The following is a 15,453-nucleotide window of genomic DNA, read 5'->3' as shown; positions in this document are numbered from 1 at the left end:
ATATATTTATTTTAAAAGACTTTATATATACGGTTTTTATTTGGTACACTGATGTACCCTACATAAAACCATAAAAAATGTTTTAAACTGTAGTTGTTTATGACAATGACAGTATTAAACAGATGGCACTGCAAATGCCACTGCAGCCTAAATGTGCAAGTTCTCATCTGTGGGCTAAGGCCCCAGTCACACTTCTCCATTCCTGTGTCTTGTATTAATACACATTGGGGGGTATTTATCAATACTAATGCAGGCAGAATCTTGAATAGTTGCCCATGGCAACCAATCAGCTTCTCTCTTCAGTTTGTTCAGTTAAGTTTTATAAATGAAAAAGAGAAACTGAGTGGTTGCCATGGGCAACTGCTCCAGACTCTGTCTTCTACCCATTTTGAAAAATTCCCCCCATAGTGTCATGCACTAATGTGCATTGCAAAAGGCAGCTCATTCATTTTAAGTGGGTTGACAGTGCACAGGAACAAACTACAAATGGACTTTTTACCCCCAATGCAGCACACCACAATCAATAGAAGTGTTATTATGTGTTGTGTGGGCTGCAACACATGTGCATCAGAGCTGCATTGGGGCAGCATTTAAAATTAATACCACGGCAATGCTCTAACATGCCTTGAGGTAACATGCACTTTAATGCAGCGCTCTGTATTGCAAAGGTGTGTTTCACCCCTTATTTATTTTTTTCAGTGAAGCTTCCAGCCTGAATGTGATCTCCATGTTCTAGCTGACATAGTGATCACATGAATGGGAACCACTCTGCCTCCTGATCATCAATGGGGGCTCAAGTTGATAGTGCTGCTGGCTCTCACAGGGGTAGATTTTTAGACATAACCCCAGCATGGGAGCATAGTAGGGGCAGGAGGGAAGGGGTTAACTATATTTTTACATATTTACCATGACCTGGATGAATGAGAACCTTCACAGACATATAGCGTGTACAGTATTCCAGATTGTGTGTAAAAAAAAAAAAAAAAGGCCATTCTTACAGCTTTTAATGGCCCCGAATTCTGTAATCTGTCCATGTATTTTCATTAGCATATTAGCAAGGCTTATATACATCAACATGGCTTTGATGTGTAATTAGCTAATATGACATCCTCCAGGTACACACATAATAAAATCTAGATGTAGAAGAATCAGTTGCTCAAATCTGACATATCAATCACATTCTGATGGTTCTTTATGGTATTTCTGGTCAATGACAAAATATGAATGTTAATCAAGCTATGTAGGTGCTCTCTAAACATGTCGATGCGTGCTCTCCATCGGGAACAATCTATCCTTCCCACAAGAATGTCATCAAACATGCAGCATCTAAGGAACACGACATTGATTCTCAGAGGATCGGATACTAAGGTATAGGTAACTGTAAAGCTAGATCCTTGCATACCACTAAACTGCTGTACAATAAGCAATCACTACAGCTTTAATATGTCATTACACTACAGAAGGCACTGTTTATTGTAGTATAAATCTATTGCTCGAATATACTATTGTTTTTTTTTTTTTTATTCAGTTTCAACCAGTTACAATTTTACATCATATGATGGATAAAAAGAATGATTGTGACTGGTTTAATATTGAAATCATTAAAAACACACACACACACACACACACACACACATATTATATATATAATTTTTTATTTTTTTGCCCCACAGACTTTTAAAAAGGCAGTGCCTAAAAATCATCCATAAACATGCATTTTTCAGCCACTCTCATTAAAGTAGGAAAAAAGAAAATAGCACTGCGCTTCAAACTCAAAAAATATTCCTAAAATGTGAGAACATTTTAGGAATATTTTTTGAGTTTGAAGCGCAGTGCTATTTTCTTTTTTCCTATTTTGGGTGTACTCACCTATTAAGCACAGCTGCTCTAAAGGTGCCCATACACCTTACGATTATCGTACGATAATCGTATGCGATCGACTTTTCGTACGACAATCGTAACGTGTGAATAGAGTGCCCGACCGATAGTACTGTACAATCGTACGACTTTTGACGGTCAAGCATGTTTGAAAACTTTGATCGTACGATGTTCGCATGGTTGGTGGCGTTTCCGTCCGTCAAAAGTCGTACGATTAACACTGCGCATGCGCAAAGGAAAATAATTGCGGTCAATTACCGCAAGTCGTCCAGGTGTTTTTTTCTAACTACCGCTGATTGAACCTTGCGATAATCGGGGCAGGATGGGGCCGTCGTACGAAAATCGTACGACGGTTCGATCATCGGACGAAAAGTTTCGTCCGATAATCATAAGGTGTATGGGCACCTTTAGAGTGTATTTGATTCCTAGCGCAGTTTTTTTTCTATCTAACATTACTCTCATTAAAGTCTATGAAACCAAAAATGTTTGATTCTGCCTTGAAAAGCTGCGGTACTTTTTGGAGCGACGGGTGTTTTGCTACAGGCACATGTGCCCGCAGATGTGAACAGACACTATAGACGAAAATGGTTTCTATCAATGCTGAGCAGTTTGTACTTTCCAGCTATAAATTGCTCAAGTGTGAATGGGGCTAAAGGTAGCCTGTCGTATGAAATATGGTTACCACAGCTATGTATTTGGGTTTATTGCAATTGGGGAATTACTATGAAATACGTGCAGAGTGCTGCATGTCAAAGGGGATGATCATGTGATTATAGTAATAGGATGACCCTGTCACTCCGCATGCATTTTGAAATGTTTCCAAGACCTTTCCAAAGTGAGTTACCCCTACTTTCATATCTGGGGTTTTTCTGGCTGCCTGGGTACAAGCCTCCCTAAATGTGAGTTGGTTTTTAGGGAAACCACTGCAAGTGACCAGTTAGCAGGAATCAGACTGACAACGCTCTGCAGCTCTGGTATGATGAGAAAAGCAGCAGAGCTGAGTGGGTGTCATGAATGGTGCGTATTGCTTCTATATACACAGTCAGAGCCGTACATTATTCATGGACTTTGTAACCTCTAGGTCTCACAGACAATGCTTAATTAGTACAAATGCTCTTCACTATACTGCATGTTAATTAGCAGCCACTACTATAAAATCAAGGAACAACGGCAAGCAGATAAGTGAATTCCCTCGAAAAATCTACACGTAGACAAAGACTGAGCACTACGGGTGCATGTAAATCTACAAGCACAGAATACATTTTAACATGCAGATATACATACATACATACATACATACATACATACATGCAGATACACACATACATACATACACACACACACAGTAAACTCCCCGTTATCCGGCAGCTGAGGGGATTGGTAGATTCCAGATAAATGTAGTTTCTGGTAGCTTGAGAGTAAGGCCTCATTCACACTACCGCGTGTATTGTACCATATGCAAATAAATGGCTCCATACACATAGCCGCGTATGGAGCCATTTATTTGCATATGGTACAATACGCGCGGTAGTATATTTGCGTAGCGTAAAAATGCACAAAAACAGAATGGAACCGAGATGCGTCTGGGCAGCGTATTTCTGCATATTTTACACACATGCGCATGTTTGCGCGTGTGTGCGAGCGTATAGTTCATTAAAATTTCTATTAGGAATGATGCATTCTGGCAACGCGAATAGTGCACGCATATACGCACATACACTCGTATATACGAGCATAGATGCAATATACAATTTTGCTTTTGCGTTGTGTGTGAATGAGGCCTTAATATTAAAGATAAGTCTAACTAATGCCATATCATAAACTTTGTATTGATTTCATATTATTATCGAAATGCAGTAATCAAAAGCAAATTAAGACAAAATAGACACACGATTGTTTCCAAGATAATACATGCCGCAGATCACCAGAACAGCGAGTACACTGGGGATTTTTTCCTGGTTAGATGAGAGTTCTGGTTAGTTGAATACCGGATAACAGAGAGTTTACTGTACATAGTATATATATTTCTTATCATAAGGTACCGTATCTGTAAGCATACCAAATTTCAAAAAGCAAAACAAAACCAAAGTGCAATAAGAAATGAACATTTTATTAACAAGTCCTCCAGGTTATGCACATTAGTATGAGCCAAGTAGAAAAAAAAACAAAAAAAAAAAACAGGTTACTTGCATTTGTACATATTTAAAGGAAACTTGTCCTTTTGAAAATGATAGTTAGCTGGCTGTTTCTGCATCCTATGGTTTTTGAGACCGACTTGGAATGAGCTTTGGTTTCGGGTTGACCATGAGCTGTTCCCAGTTTGCCGAATGATTTGGGCAGTTTGAGCTTCTGCTGAACCTTCATCTGTGTCCTAGCAACCAATGACACTCCATAACCTGCACAGCTTTATTGGTTGATTGTTGGCTGAGCCATACAGCATCAATGATAGCTAGGAAGCAGATAGGCCCTCCATAACAACCTAGGACAATGTAAGGCGGCCTGGCTCTTAGTAACCAATGGCGCTGTGTGCAGGTCTCGCAGCATCACTAATTGCTAAGACACAGGCAGTCCTGGGTTTCGGTTTGCTTGGACAATTGCTGAACCCTAGGTGCTATTGGTAGGTGACTAGATCACAGTGTGTACAGATTTACTAATCTCTGGAACCCATCCGTGTATTGTCTCCATTGTAAAATGTCTTCAGCGATCTCTTCCCTCCACTGTAAATCCCTGCTGCAAACAATGTTGGAACGTATTAACAATTGACTATATTTCTGGGAAGGTTTTTCTGGATCTGGATGGATTCTGATCTTCTGGAAGTAGGAGCAGCAGTGAATAAGATCTATGAACAAATACCAATAATGTATATTTCCATATCAGAGAGAAAAGTAACTAACTAGGTGCTCCAGTAACGATACACCCAATATAAAACGGATTATAATGTGCGTAGAGAGCTCATTTAAGAAAAATGCACATTTCTGTGGAGGAAAATTATGAAGACAGATAACCGCTCCATTGCCTTGGTCAGTCTGACGGGTTCTGGACGACGATTAGTAGGTAGTCTTTGTCTGAAAAAGAAAAATGTGCTACAGTTAAAGGTCTTTAAGACATATTCAAGTAGAAATAAACCCTCCTATCCTTTTGCAGCTGAGGGCAGCGCCATCTTGGTCTCTGTTTAGATCTGCAAGTGCCATGGTGCTGCACATGTGATCAGCTATGACACCAGCCATATGAGGGCTTGAATGTACGGTTGAGACATACATACACTGGCAACAGTGACAGTTCTGAATGTAGCATACACTGCGCATAAGCTAGTAGGTAAAATGAAAACACTACATTAAACAACATTGGGGAGTTTGATTAAAAAGGAGAACTATGAGGTGAGTGAAAATCACTCAGCCTCATAGTTCTAGCCGACCTGTGACAATGAGACTGTCACAGGCCGGCTCAATAGATCGGGAAGTGAGCGAACACATATCGTCGCTCGCTCACTTCTCGATCTATTCACTCATGGCTCCCTGCCTGCAGGGATTCCCCCCCACTCCCCAATCCTCCAGCGCTGACTGGCGGAACGGACGGGGGAGGGCACAGCTGGCTCTGCCTCTAGATAGGCAGAGCCAGCTGTCATTCACACAGCTGGGTGGATCTCGACAGTAATGTCAGGATCTGTCACGGCTGCGGCGTCTCAGTATACTACAGCTAGCGGTATACTGAGCCTAGGGTGACGGGAGGACGCTAGTTTGTGTCCTCCCGTTACCCTTAGGAGAACTATGGGGAAAAGCCCTGACACCATAGTTCTCCTTTAAGGATAACATTTACTGCACATTTCTAACGAGCTTTCTTTTGGGACACAGTTAGATTGGTGGGCTTAGTTCTGCTTTAGGCACAGATGACCTTGTAATGATGGTTTCTGCAAACCAGATTAGGCAACGAAGGGAAAAGTGCGACCATATCTGTTTTTAAGATGGCTAGATGTGAAAGACAGTGAGGTGCTAAATACAAAATTTCAAAGGATCATTGGAATTATCACTGAGAACACTACGTCTGGCTTGGCAGCACTTGACAAAACTGGGACACTCCCTAAAAGAAAGTGGGGCCCCAGATTTGAGAATCCACTTCAAAAGGAGAGCTCCAAATGTCCAATGTTTAAAATGATACATTGGTTCACAGTAGAAAAACTACCAACGACTTTCAGTTGTCACACAAACTTCCACCTTTATTGCTGCACTTGTTAACCCTGGCATAACCTGCCCCCCCTTTCCAAGCAAAAAAAACAGAGATCCATCTGATATCTTTTTCAGTCCATTTAAGTACAGTCAAAATTGACAGAGCCCTAATAAAAGGGGGAGTTTGTGTGGCCCCTGAAATGCGTTGGCGGTTTTTCTACTGTAAAAGAAATGATGCAATTAAAAAACTTTGGACTCTTTGACGTTTGGCTCCCCCATAAGACCGTGCCCGCCCATTCCTAAATCTGCTGTGACCAACTATGATCCTCTATAACCTAGCTGTTGTCGTGTAATGGTGCATTCAGTTACATCCCTTGATCTTGTATCTTCACGATGGAACACCTACACAGGCCACTGCCATTGAATTGTTGTCACATGGAATGCTCAATCTGCTCTGAAATCAGTTTATGTCCACCCTACAGAGGGGTGGATAGTCAGCTTCCAATCAGTGACACAACTATCAGAAGGTGGACAGATCAACTCAGGTCACAAGTTAAAACAATCAAAACCAATGCTATCCTGCAAACACTGCAGTCGTGATGAAGACAGAAAGCTCACTTTTGATAGCCCGTGTTCACAGTATCCCACCTGCTCACATTCAATGCGGTAATACTTCTTAAAGCCGATGGTGAGTAACTTCCATTATCTGCTAGCTGTATCACTAATAGGATTCAAATGCTCAATGTAGGTTTGAAGCTGGTGGCTAAGAGAAACGACTACTGGCACTTTGATGCATCAGGCTTTCTGTATTGGAAAGACGGCAGGGTGCTTGCAGCGGAGGTTTGGGAATATCTCTCCTGCATTCTAAAAGTGAGACAAAAGGGTCCCCAGATTATCAAAAAATAAGATTGGTATAAATTGGTGAAGCACAGCAATGCCCGAATAGGAAACTGAACTACTATATGCATCTCAAGACTTCGTTCTCAGTTTTGACTGATGTGTATCTTCCACTGTGAGGAACATTTAGAATTAAAATGTTTACTATCTGTGTGGCCAATCATCTACCTCGTATTAAACATGTCATAGCCGAGTGATCGGAATCAGAACAAAAAGCTAATCTCCTATCAAGCAACTCTTGTTTGTGAGGCACATTAAGCCAGCATGATGCCCTATAGGGGAGAGGTGCAGACACAAAATTACAGTGCGCCAGGGGCTGAAATGCACAATTGCCTCGTCCCACAATGCAAAGCTTACCATAGCTGTATAAATGCTCAACTCCGGGATCCAGCTAACTTTGCACCTCTAGCTCCTTGTCCCCATTCACATCAAAAACGCCATAACAGTTTTTAATTAGCGTCTTATTTTTTTCAGTAACCATGCCTTTCTTACCTTATGACATCATCATTTGCTGCCTGAAATTGTACTATGGGCACCATGGGACGGGTCAATATAAAAGTGTTCTATAAAAGTTTGTGACCGCATTAGAATGTGTGACTGGCGACGTAGTCACACATTTTAACTTAATCCCGCCCACTTTTTCAGCAGTGGAATTTGTGACCGGTCACGTGGTCACACATTTTAACGTGATCCCACACCTTTTTCTCGGCGGTGGGATATGTGACCCGCAAAAAGTGAAGAATTCCAGCTGTTCCAGGGCAAATCGGCATCGCAGATAATATGTGCAGGAGAACCGATCTGCCCTGGAACAGCTGATCGGTCTTGAAATGTCAGTTTTATCCGACTTTGTGACTGCGCTCTCACATTCCACAAAGTCGGATAAAAGTGACATTTCAGGACCGATCAGCTGTTCCAGGGCAGATCGGTTCTCCTGCACATACCATCTGCGATGCCGATCTGCCCTGGAACAGCTTAGAAATCGTTGGAATTTCTTCACATTTTGCCGGTCACATATTCCACCGCAGAAAAAGTGGGCATGACTACGTTAAAATGTGTGACCACATGACCGGTCACACACTCCAACCCAGTCACAATCTTTGATAGAACAAGAGGCACTGCACATCATATCCATCAATTTGACAAATTAGAACTACAATTCCCATGAATCAATGGCAAATGCAATGACATCAAGGGGCATGTAAGTGGGTGGTGCCCAGGGGTGTCCGTTGCTTTATAGTGAACACCCACATAGCTGCCAATCGATCCCTGAGGGTGGGTTATGATGGGTGCTGTGCTGATAGTACCCACCCATTGAAGGAAGCGGGATATAAGAACATCACTGCTCAATATATGACCTACAGAGAGGAGGAATCGCAACTGGGAGCAATTCTACTTAGAGAGTGGCGCCCAGTTGTACTACAATAGAGCTGCCCAGGGAAAATAAGGGAGAACTAAGCCTAACAAAAAAAAAGTAGAGTGTTTTTGAACAGTATAAGCCTGTAGCTTGCAAATACTAGTCTTTGGTTAATGGCTGGAGATCAGCTTTAAGGAATGCTCACAGCACTTCTCATTTTATAGTGATCCAGTTAGTAGCCACACCCTGAAGAAGAAGCTTTATACTTACCTGTTTGGCAGGCGGCGTATTGCAAGTTTATTCTCTTGAAGTGCTTCTGTCCAACACTTCCGAGTGTGCTCCTAATAACCGCTGGGGTTCCTCCCACCTATCCATAAGTCATTACTGTGTCCTGTAGCACCAAAGGGGTCAGGAGAAGGAAAGATAATGGCCAGTGGGGGGACACTATTTAACACATAGAAGTGTGAATAACAGCGATACCGGAAACTCTCCAAGAGTTTTAATTCATTGCCTGCCAGAAAGGTAAGTATGAAGCTCCTTCTTTTACAGGGTATGGCTACTGTATGTATTTACAACCCCTGAATGGGTCGCTTCAAGCTAACCGCCTTCCTATTAGCCTTGTTTTCAACTAACTCCACTCAAGAGCTGATGTCTCAGTTTTGTGTGCTTTCTGGCAAGCTGACTACTCTACTAGCTTCTTATATCTGACAGGGACCCCGGTAGCCATAACTCCACCAGTATTACTAGTTATAGTTAAATGTTATGGCCATTACAAAGGCAAATATCAGTGTCATTATACCCTAATTTATTCATAACCTAGAATAAATAAATTAGGAAATCCAGCTAAGAGAGGTTGCCAATATTGTCATGGTTTTATGGTAAAAGATGAAGATACAAATGAATGCACCTCACATTGTTACTGACAGCTAGAGGTGCCAATGGGAGCAGATCTCATGAAGAAGTCGCGATTTCAAGCAATGAAACGCGTCAATGGTGCAAACAATTTTCAACCAAATAAATATCTTATAATCCAGTGTCCTGATTTATCTTGCGTAATCCTTTTTCTACATACCCAACATCTTCTTTACGAGAGGGGCTTTTTCTGGGAGTCTTTGCTGGATCTCTACTTCCAGGAAGGAAGGAAGGGTTGTTTCTGCCCCTCGTAATTGTTACACACATTTCTAAAATAGGAGTTCAGCAGGTGATTCAAACCAAAGCTGAAACATAAGGTTTGGGTGGAGTTGGCCTATATTATTCTGTTAAGGCACGGAAAGGTTTGTATGGATGCCTATAAATTAAATCAAATAACCTCCGTGGACTTTTATTAGGATTTTAAATGACTTAATCAGCGATTATTTAGACTGCGCTGAGCAATAAACAAGGAAAACCAGATCAGCCGGTTATAGCAGTACCTGGGGCAACCATAATTTCGTGCTTCTTTGAACGAATCCTCAGGAATGTGAGATCATTTTGAGGGTCGATATCTCGTACCGTGCTTCTAGCTTTCATAGACAACTGGTGAAGGAGCCCAGCATACTGAACTGTGGTGGAATTATCTAGAGTGGTCCGAATTGGAATACCTGTAAAATAACATCAGTCGTTAATATGGATCTTCTGCCAGGGTAACTCAGAAAGAAGGGCAAAATGTAAATGATGATGGGCAGCATGCAGAAACTCATATCAACCAATCAGATCAAAGGGGCATCTCTAGGCAACATGTAAAATCAAACCAGTGATTTGGTAATGCTGGTCAGGAGTAGAGTAATATAGTACAAGACAAACTGGGTCATGTATGAACGGTCGTCCTTTCCTGCTGTGGCTGTAGGATACATATGCTTTTTGAATGGAAGTAATACCTTCATCTGGGGCTGCAACCACCTAATTGATTAATCAATAATAATTGATAATGAGAATAGTTGGCAACTATTCTCATTCTCACTTAGTTGGATCCCCAATCTCTCTCCTCCATGCAGGGAGGAGGGCACAGCAAGCAGTGGGCGGGTGCAACAGCCAGCCTGCTATTGCAATTTGAAATGGCCAATAGCAGGCTGGCTATTGCACCCGCCCACTACCTGCTGTATATACATTCAGCTGCAGTCTGTGGAATCTTTCCGCCGACTGCTGTCATTCCCTGGCTGAAGCTTTTTAAGCGCCATGTGATGGGGAAAAAGTCATTTTTGGTTTCGGCCTGACAAATTCTGCTGCGGGATGTGCGTTGCAGTGCCATTCATTTCAAATGCACCCCGAACGCGCCTCCCACCCACAGTGTGATCGCCCGCACTGGAACACGGTACCGCAATTCCATGCGTTTCAGTGAAGTGCGATTGTAAAAAATTGTGCATGCAGTTTTATTCTGAAGTAAACTTTGTAATGCTGCATTTGTGTATTTCATTTTAAATTAAAGGATGGTATTTAATTTTTTTCTATCCGATTAATCGAAAAAAATAATAGTCCAACTAATCGATTATGAAAATAATCAGTAGTTGCAGCCCTACCTTGAGCTCAATTGGTAAAAACTAGGGATGCACCAAAATAAATTTTTTAGACTGAAAACAAACAAAAAAAACAAACACAAATTTTTTTTTTCCCCCAATCTTTTTCAAATTATTTTTTTTACTTTACTGCCAGGAACTTTGGGAAAATATCAGGGGTCTTACCAGACCCCTGATATTTCCCATTTAAAATAGCAAAAGAGATTGGAGGATACAGAGTGCCTAATTTCCTTTTCTGCGGTCTACTGCAGTTCTGTCCATTCATGAACTGTGGATATAGTATGACTTACTATGTCCACAATCATGAATGAACAGGAAGTGTATGTAGAGCACTTCCTGTTCGTTCATAACTAGGGACGCAGTAAGCATACTATTTTCTTAGCTATTGACAAAGCATACTATTTTCTTAGCTATTGACAAACGCTCAGCGATCAGTCCCTCTCCATCCTGACTCCTCTGCCTGTCACAGGAGGCGGTGCAGGAGGAGAGCTCGGCCTCCTGTCACATCTGACTGCTGTCTCCTCCCCACTTGGCATCCTGACATCTTCTCTTCTTCCCGCTGGACAACTCTGTGTCCCCCCCAATTCCTGCTGCCTCTGCCAACACAGGTGGGGGAGAACAGTGGGGATCGGAGGGGGAAACAGACCGGCATCCAGCGGGGAGGAGAGAAGCTAGGGATGCACTGAATTTTCGGCCGTTTTGGTACGATGTGCATTTTTCCCATCGTGCCATTTTTAGGCCAAAATATTTTGGTGCATCCCTAGTAAAAACTAGAGAAAACCTCAAAAGTTACGAGGTAGCTGTCATTTTTGAGGAACACTAGCTACCTGGCTCCTGGGATTTGTCCAACTCTGGCTATAAAGTGTGATGAAGCAGATAATAAAAACACAATGAGGAGAATTTATCAAAACTGGAACAGATAAAACCCGGAGCACCTGTGCATGGCAACCAATCCGCTTCTTTCTTTCATTTTCAAATCTGAACACACTGAAGAGAGAAGCTGATGGGTTGCCAAGGGCAACTGCTCCGGTTTTGATAAATTCCCTCTAATGACTATGCAAATTGAAATTGAATCCAACAGCCAGGAAGCCGGTTTTAATACCATTCTGACTCACTGTCCAGAGCACAGAAAAGTTACACAGGAAGATATAAAATCTGAACCATATCGGCGTCACTTGCCTGGTTATGCAGTGCTGGAGTAGGGACTTGGTGTGCAAGAAAGATAGCGCCAAAAGCAGAGCATCTAAAGTCCAGATTTAACTTTATTCAGATTATTATATCATAAAATAAATCTGCATCTGGAGCAATCATACTAATAACCCCACACAACCCTTCCAATCCTATCAGTCCAGCACACACATTGTTCAATAACACCAAGCCCTGATGAAGGGCCATCCTTGAACTTTTTAATGATATAACAATCTGATTAAAGTAAAATTTGGACTTTACATGTTCTGCTTTTGGTGCTTTTCTCCTTGCACGAGTCTCTAATGGAGCAAAAAGCCAACCTTCTGGCACCACTCCTGGGAGAGCTGCCTAAGGAAAACTGTTCCTCCTACACTGCTTATGACCTGAGTGAGAATACCTACTGCTTTAGGCCCCTTTCACACTTGTGAATGGAGCTGATCACATGGGCTTCATCAATTCCTACTTGAGGCTCATGCGATTAGCTGCAAGCAGGAGGAGTTGTACAGTATAATGATGGCTGCCACCACCTGCACCACCAGGTGGGATTATCCGCAGGTAATCACAGCATGTGCGATTACATGCAAATGACCTGCGAACAGCTTCCACTGGATTAAACAGCGATTGCATGAGTCTCATGGTGGAATGTGTGAGACTCTTTAGGAGGCCTAAAGTGGTCCAGGGCCCCACACCTTTCTTCTACTCCCAGAATATTCTGTGCAGCAGGTGTGAGAGTCACAAGTTTACTATTTGTTTAGCAGTTTCAGACATTAGACCTTCATACCTTCAGAGTTCACTACTATAGTTCCAATCACTCCTTTCTGAGCCTGAATCCTCTTCAACGTTTCCTCAACCTCAGACTGTAAATGAAACAAACATTTTTTTACAACTGAGAATTTGCAAAAATTGTGGCTACATGTATATAGTGCTGACTGGAAGGACAGACAGGGGAAGGGTGGACACAGCTGGCTCTGCCTCTAGATTGACAGCAGGCTATGCTTATCAGCAAGCTGGGTGGATCACGACAGTATTGTCGGGATCCGTCCCGGCTGCGGCGCTCTCAGCATATATACTGAGCTTTGGGTTACAGGAGGACGTTAGTATATGTCCTCCCATGACCCTCCCGGCTGCGTGCATTCACGTCCACTGTGTCTCTCCGCCGAAGATCTCTACTGTGCATGCTCCCGCCCCATCCCGAGCGGCCGTGCAGGATGAAGCTTCAGAACTGCAGACGGGAGCGAGGGGAATTTATCAAAACTGGAGAAGTTGCACCTGGCAACCAGTCAGCTTTTCTCTTTCATTTTCAAAGCTAACCTTCGATGAACAAACTGAAAAGAGAAGAAGCTGATGGTTTCTATGGGCAACGGCTCCAGATTTTGTCTGCTCCAGTTTCAAAAAAATTCACCCCATTGCACGATCACGTTGTAATGTGTATAGTGATCTTCAGAAACATCAAATTAACTTCCAGGTCGCCAATGTTTAAAAACAAATCAGTGCACGTAAGCATTTATTGCACGCAATGCTAGCAGGAGGACCTACAGCGCACAATGTGGAGAGTGTATATTCAACACACCGGGAAGTGTAGGATATCTGCAGCATCCGGGGAACATCAGTAGAATTTTAATACACGGGCGTTGAAAAGGTAAGTAAGTATTATTTTCTCCTCATGCTGGGTATAGCTGAATTTGTCACGCATATTGACAGGGTCACTTTAAAGTGATATTAAGGCTAGGTTCCCACCTGCACTACACCCGGGACGTGCATCCCAGGATCGCACGGTCCTGCACAATGCAGGCAGCGATTGCCGCGCGGCCCCCATTGATTTCAATGGGGTGACATTCGCGCGGCAATCGCAGAAAAAAGGTACAAGTACGGCTGTTTTAGTGTTCGGAAGCACGGGCGGAATCGTGGCGCCCAGCCCGGCGCGACTGGGGTGCCATTAGAAAATAATGGCACCGACAGCACGACCGGTTCACACCTTGGCAACTCCTGACCGCGCAGCAATCCACGATGAGGTGTCGCCTAGGTTTGAACCTAGCCTAAAGGATGCAAGGAACAGAAGCCCCTTGGAAACTGCTGCTCATATAAAATCTATAGATAAAGTTTGACTTGCCTTTAAAGTGACCCTATTGCTATGGAAGCTAAACAGAAGCAGCCTGCAAATTAATATAACTTACACATACCTTTATGGTGGACGGTGACACCAATCTTCGCTCTGTTGCATAGCAACGGCTGCTGCTGGAATCTGACACTTCCAGGAGTACTAGATGCCTGATCTCATTTTAGACCGTGATTCCTCTCATTGGCCCCTACATCAGTACTGCGTCCTGCAATGATGGAGTGATCTGGCTGGAGGAACCACAAATCATGGGATCGGGCATCATACACACTTGTACATCAGCGGCCATAGCTGTGCAGCAGAGCACAGACTGGTATCCACTCCTGCTAGGAAGATCTGTATGGATAATCTTCTTTTGCAGGCTGCTTCTGTGTATGGCGGGGCCCTTTAATAAATCAATGAAGGATAACACATGATGAGAATTATGCTGAGCAAATAGATGGAGGTTTTACACTACAGAAAGCCTGGCACATTTCTATGGATCTCCAGGAAGAGATCTCGGGCTGTCCCTGGAGATCACCAACAACATGCAAGATATAACAAGGGGTAAGGAAAGGGGGAGAACAGACATGGCTCCCAGTCCCCATCCATCATCTAAATGCCGGAAATTAAACATATAGCTATTGTGTCTATAATCAGAGCCTCTCACAGCTCCATGCAGACATTGCACAGCCCCATGGAGCCGCTTTCTGTTGTTCCCCCCCCCGGACACAGCCCTCAGTCCCCGGGGAGAGGAGCACACTCACCATCTTGCTGCAGACGCCGCACACAACAGGAAACTACAACAAACAACCGCGTCTCCGGTCACTATGGAAACCCAGGAACTGACATAGGAAGGAGGAGACGTGGTCTCGTGAGCATCATAGATCACGTGGTAAGCCTTCTGTTTAGAGAGTGTTTACTGCCCCTGCTGGCCGTTCTGGAGCATTGCAGAGTGCGGTGGTAGAGCAGGTGGGAAGCGTGCAATGACAGTGCTTAGCACAACGTAGCGCTGGCCGGATAGGCTCTGCCCACAGCTCTGCCACATACAAATGCCTATGTTCAGGTATACAAAATAAAAAACACAATAATACTAGATTTTTATTGTTAAAGTGGTATTAAACTCTCATATTTTTCAATAATGAATCCAGATCAATCAAATATACATTGTCCAGTTTATTAAAAAGGAACTTTACCCCCCAATTGAGGCCCAATGCAGACCTACGCGATCCTGCATAATGCGGCCCCACTGATTTCAATGGGGTGACATCCACGCAGCAAACGCAGAAAAAAGGTACATGTACCTTTTTTTTCGCGACACACGACTCGCGGCTGTTTTAGCTGTGATCGTGTTCGGAAGCACGGGCGGAATCGCGGCGATCCGCC

At 43.1% G+C, this 15,453-nt stretch overlaps 1 protein-coding gene across 1 annotated transcript; it reads right to left on the bottom strand.

Moving 5' to 3' along the window:
- Positions 1-4,779: 4,779 nt before the first annotated feature.
- On the bottom strand, positions 4,780-14,912 carry DYNLRB2 (dynein light chain roadblock-type 2). The gene is made up of 4 exons (XM_018555405.1): positions 14,835-14,912; positions 12,754-12,829; positions 9,705-9,872; positions 4,780-4,943 (listed from the first exon to the last, which is right to left on the bottom strand). The coding sequence occupies exons 1-4, from the start codon at positions 14,835-14,837 to the stop codon at positions 4,900-4,902; spliced, it is 291 nt and encodes a 96-aa protein (XP_018410907.1). The 5' UTR covers positions 14,838-14,912; the 3' UTR covers positions 4,780-4,899.
- Positions 14,913-15,453: the final 541 nt, after the last annotated feature.

The sequence above is a fragment of the Nanorana parkeri genome, unplaced genomic scaffold (assembly GCF_000935625.1).
Source record: "Nanorana parkeri isolate BGI_ZX_2015 unplaced genomic scaffold, ASM93562v1 scaffold195, whole genome shotgun sequence".
Classification (NCBI taxonomy): domain Eukaryota; kingdom Metazoa; phylum Chordata; class Amphibia; order Anura; family Dicroglossidae; genus Nanorana; species Nanorana parkeri.
The sequence above is the reverse complement of the archived record's forward strand: the minus strand, read 5'-3'. Positions and strand labels throughout refer to the sequence as shown.

Bases quoted from the DNA above. Each gene is read 5' to 3' on its own strand.
- DYNLRB2 (XM_018555405.1), bottom strand. The intron at 9,873-12,753 runs GTATGAAGGTCT...GTTATTTTACAG, and splicing joins TATAGTAGTGAACTCTGAAG to GTATTCCAATTCGGACCACT. The intron at 4,944-9,704 runs GTACTGCTATAA...TTTCTTTTTCAG, and splicing joins CGAAATTATGGTTGCCCCAG to ACAAAGACTACCTACTAATC.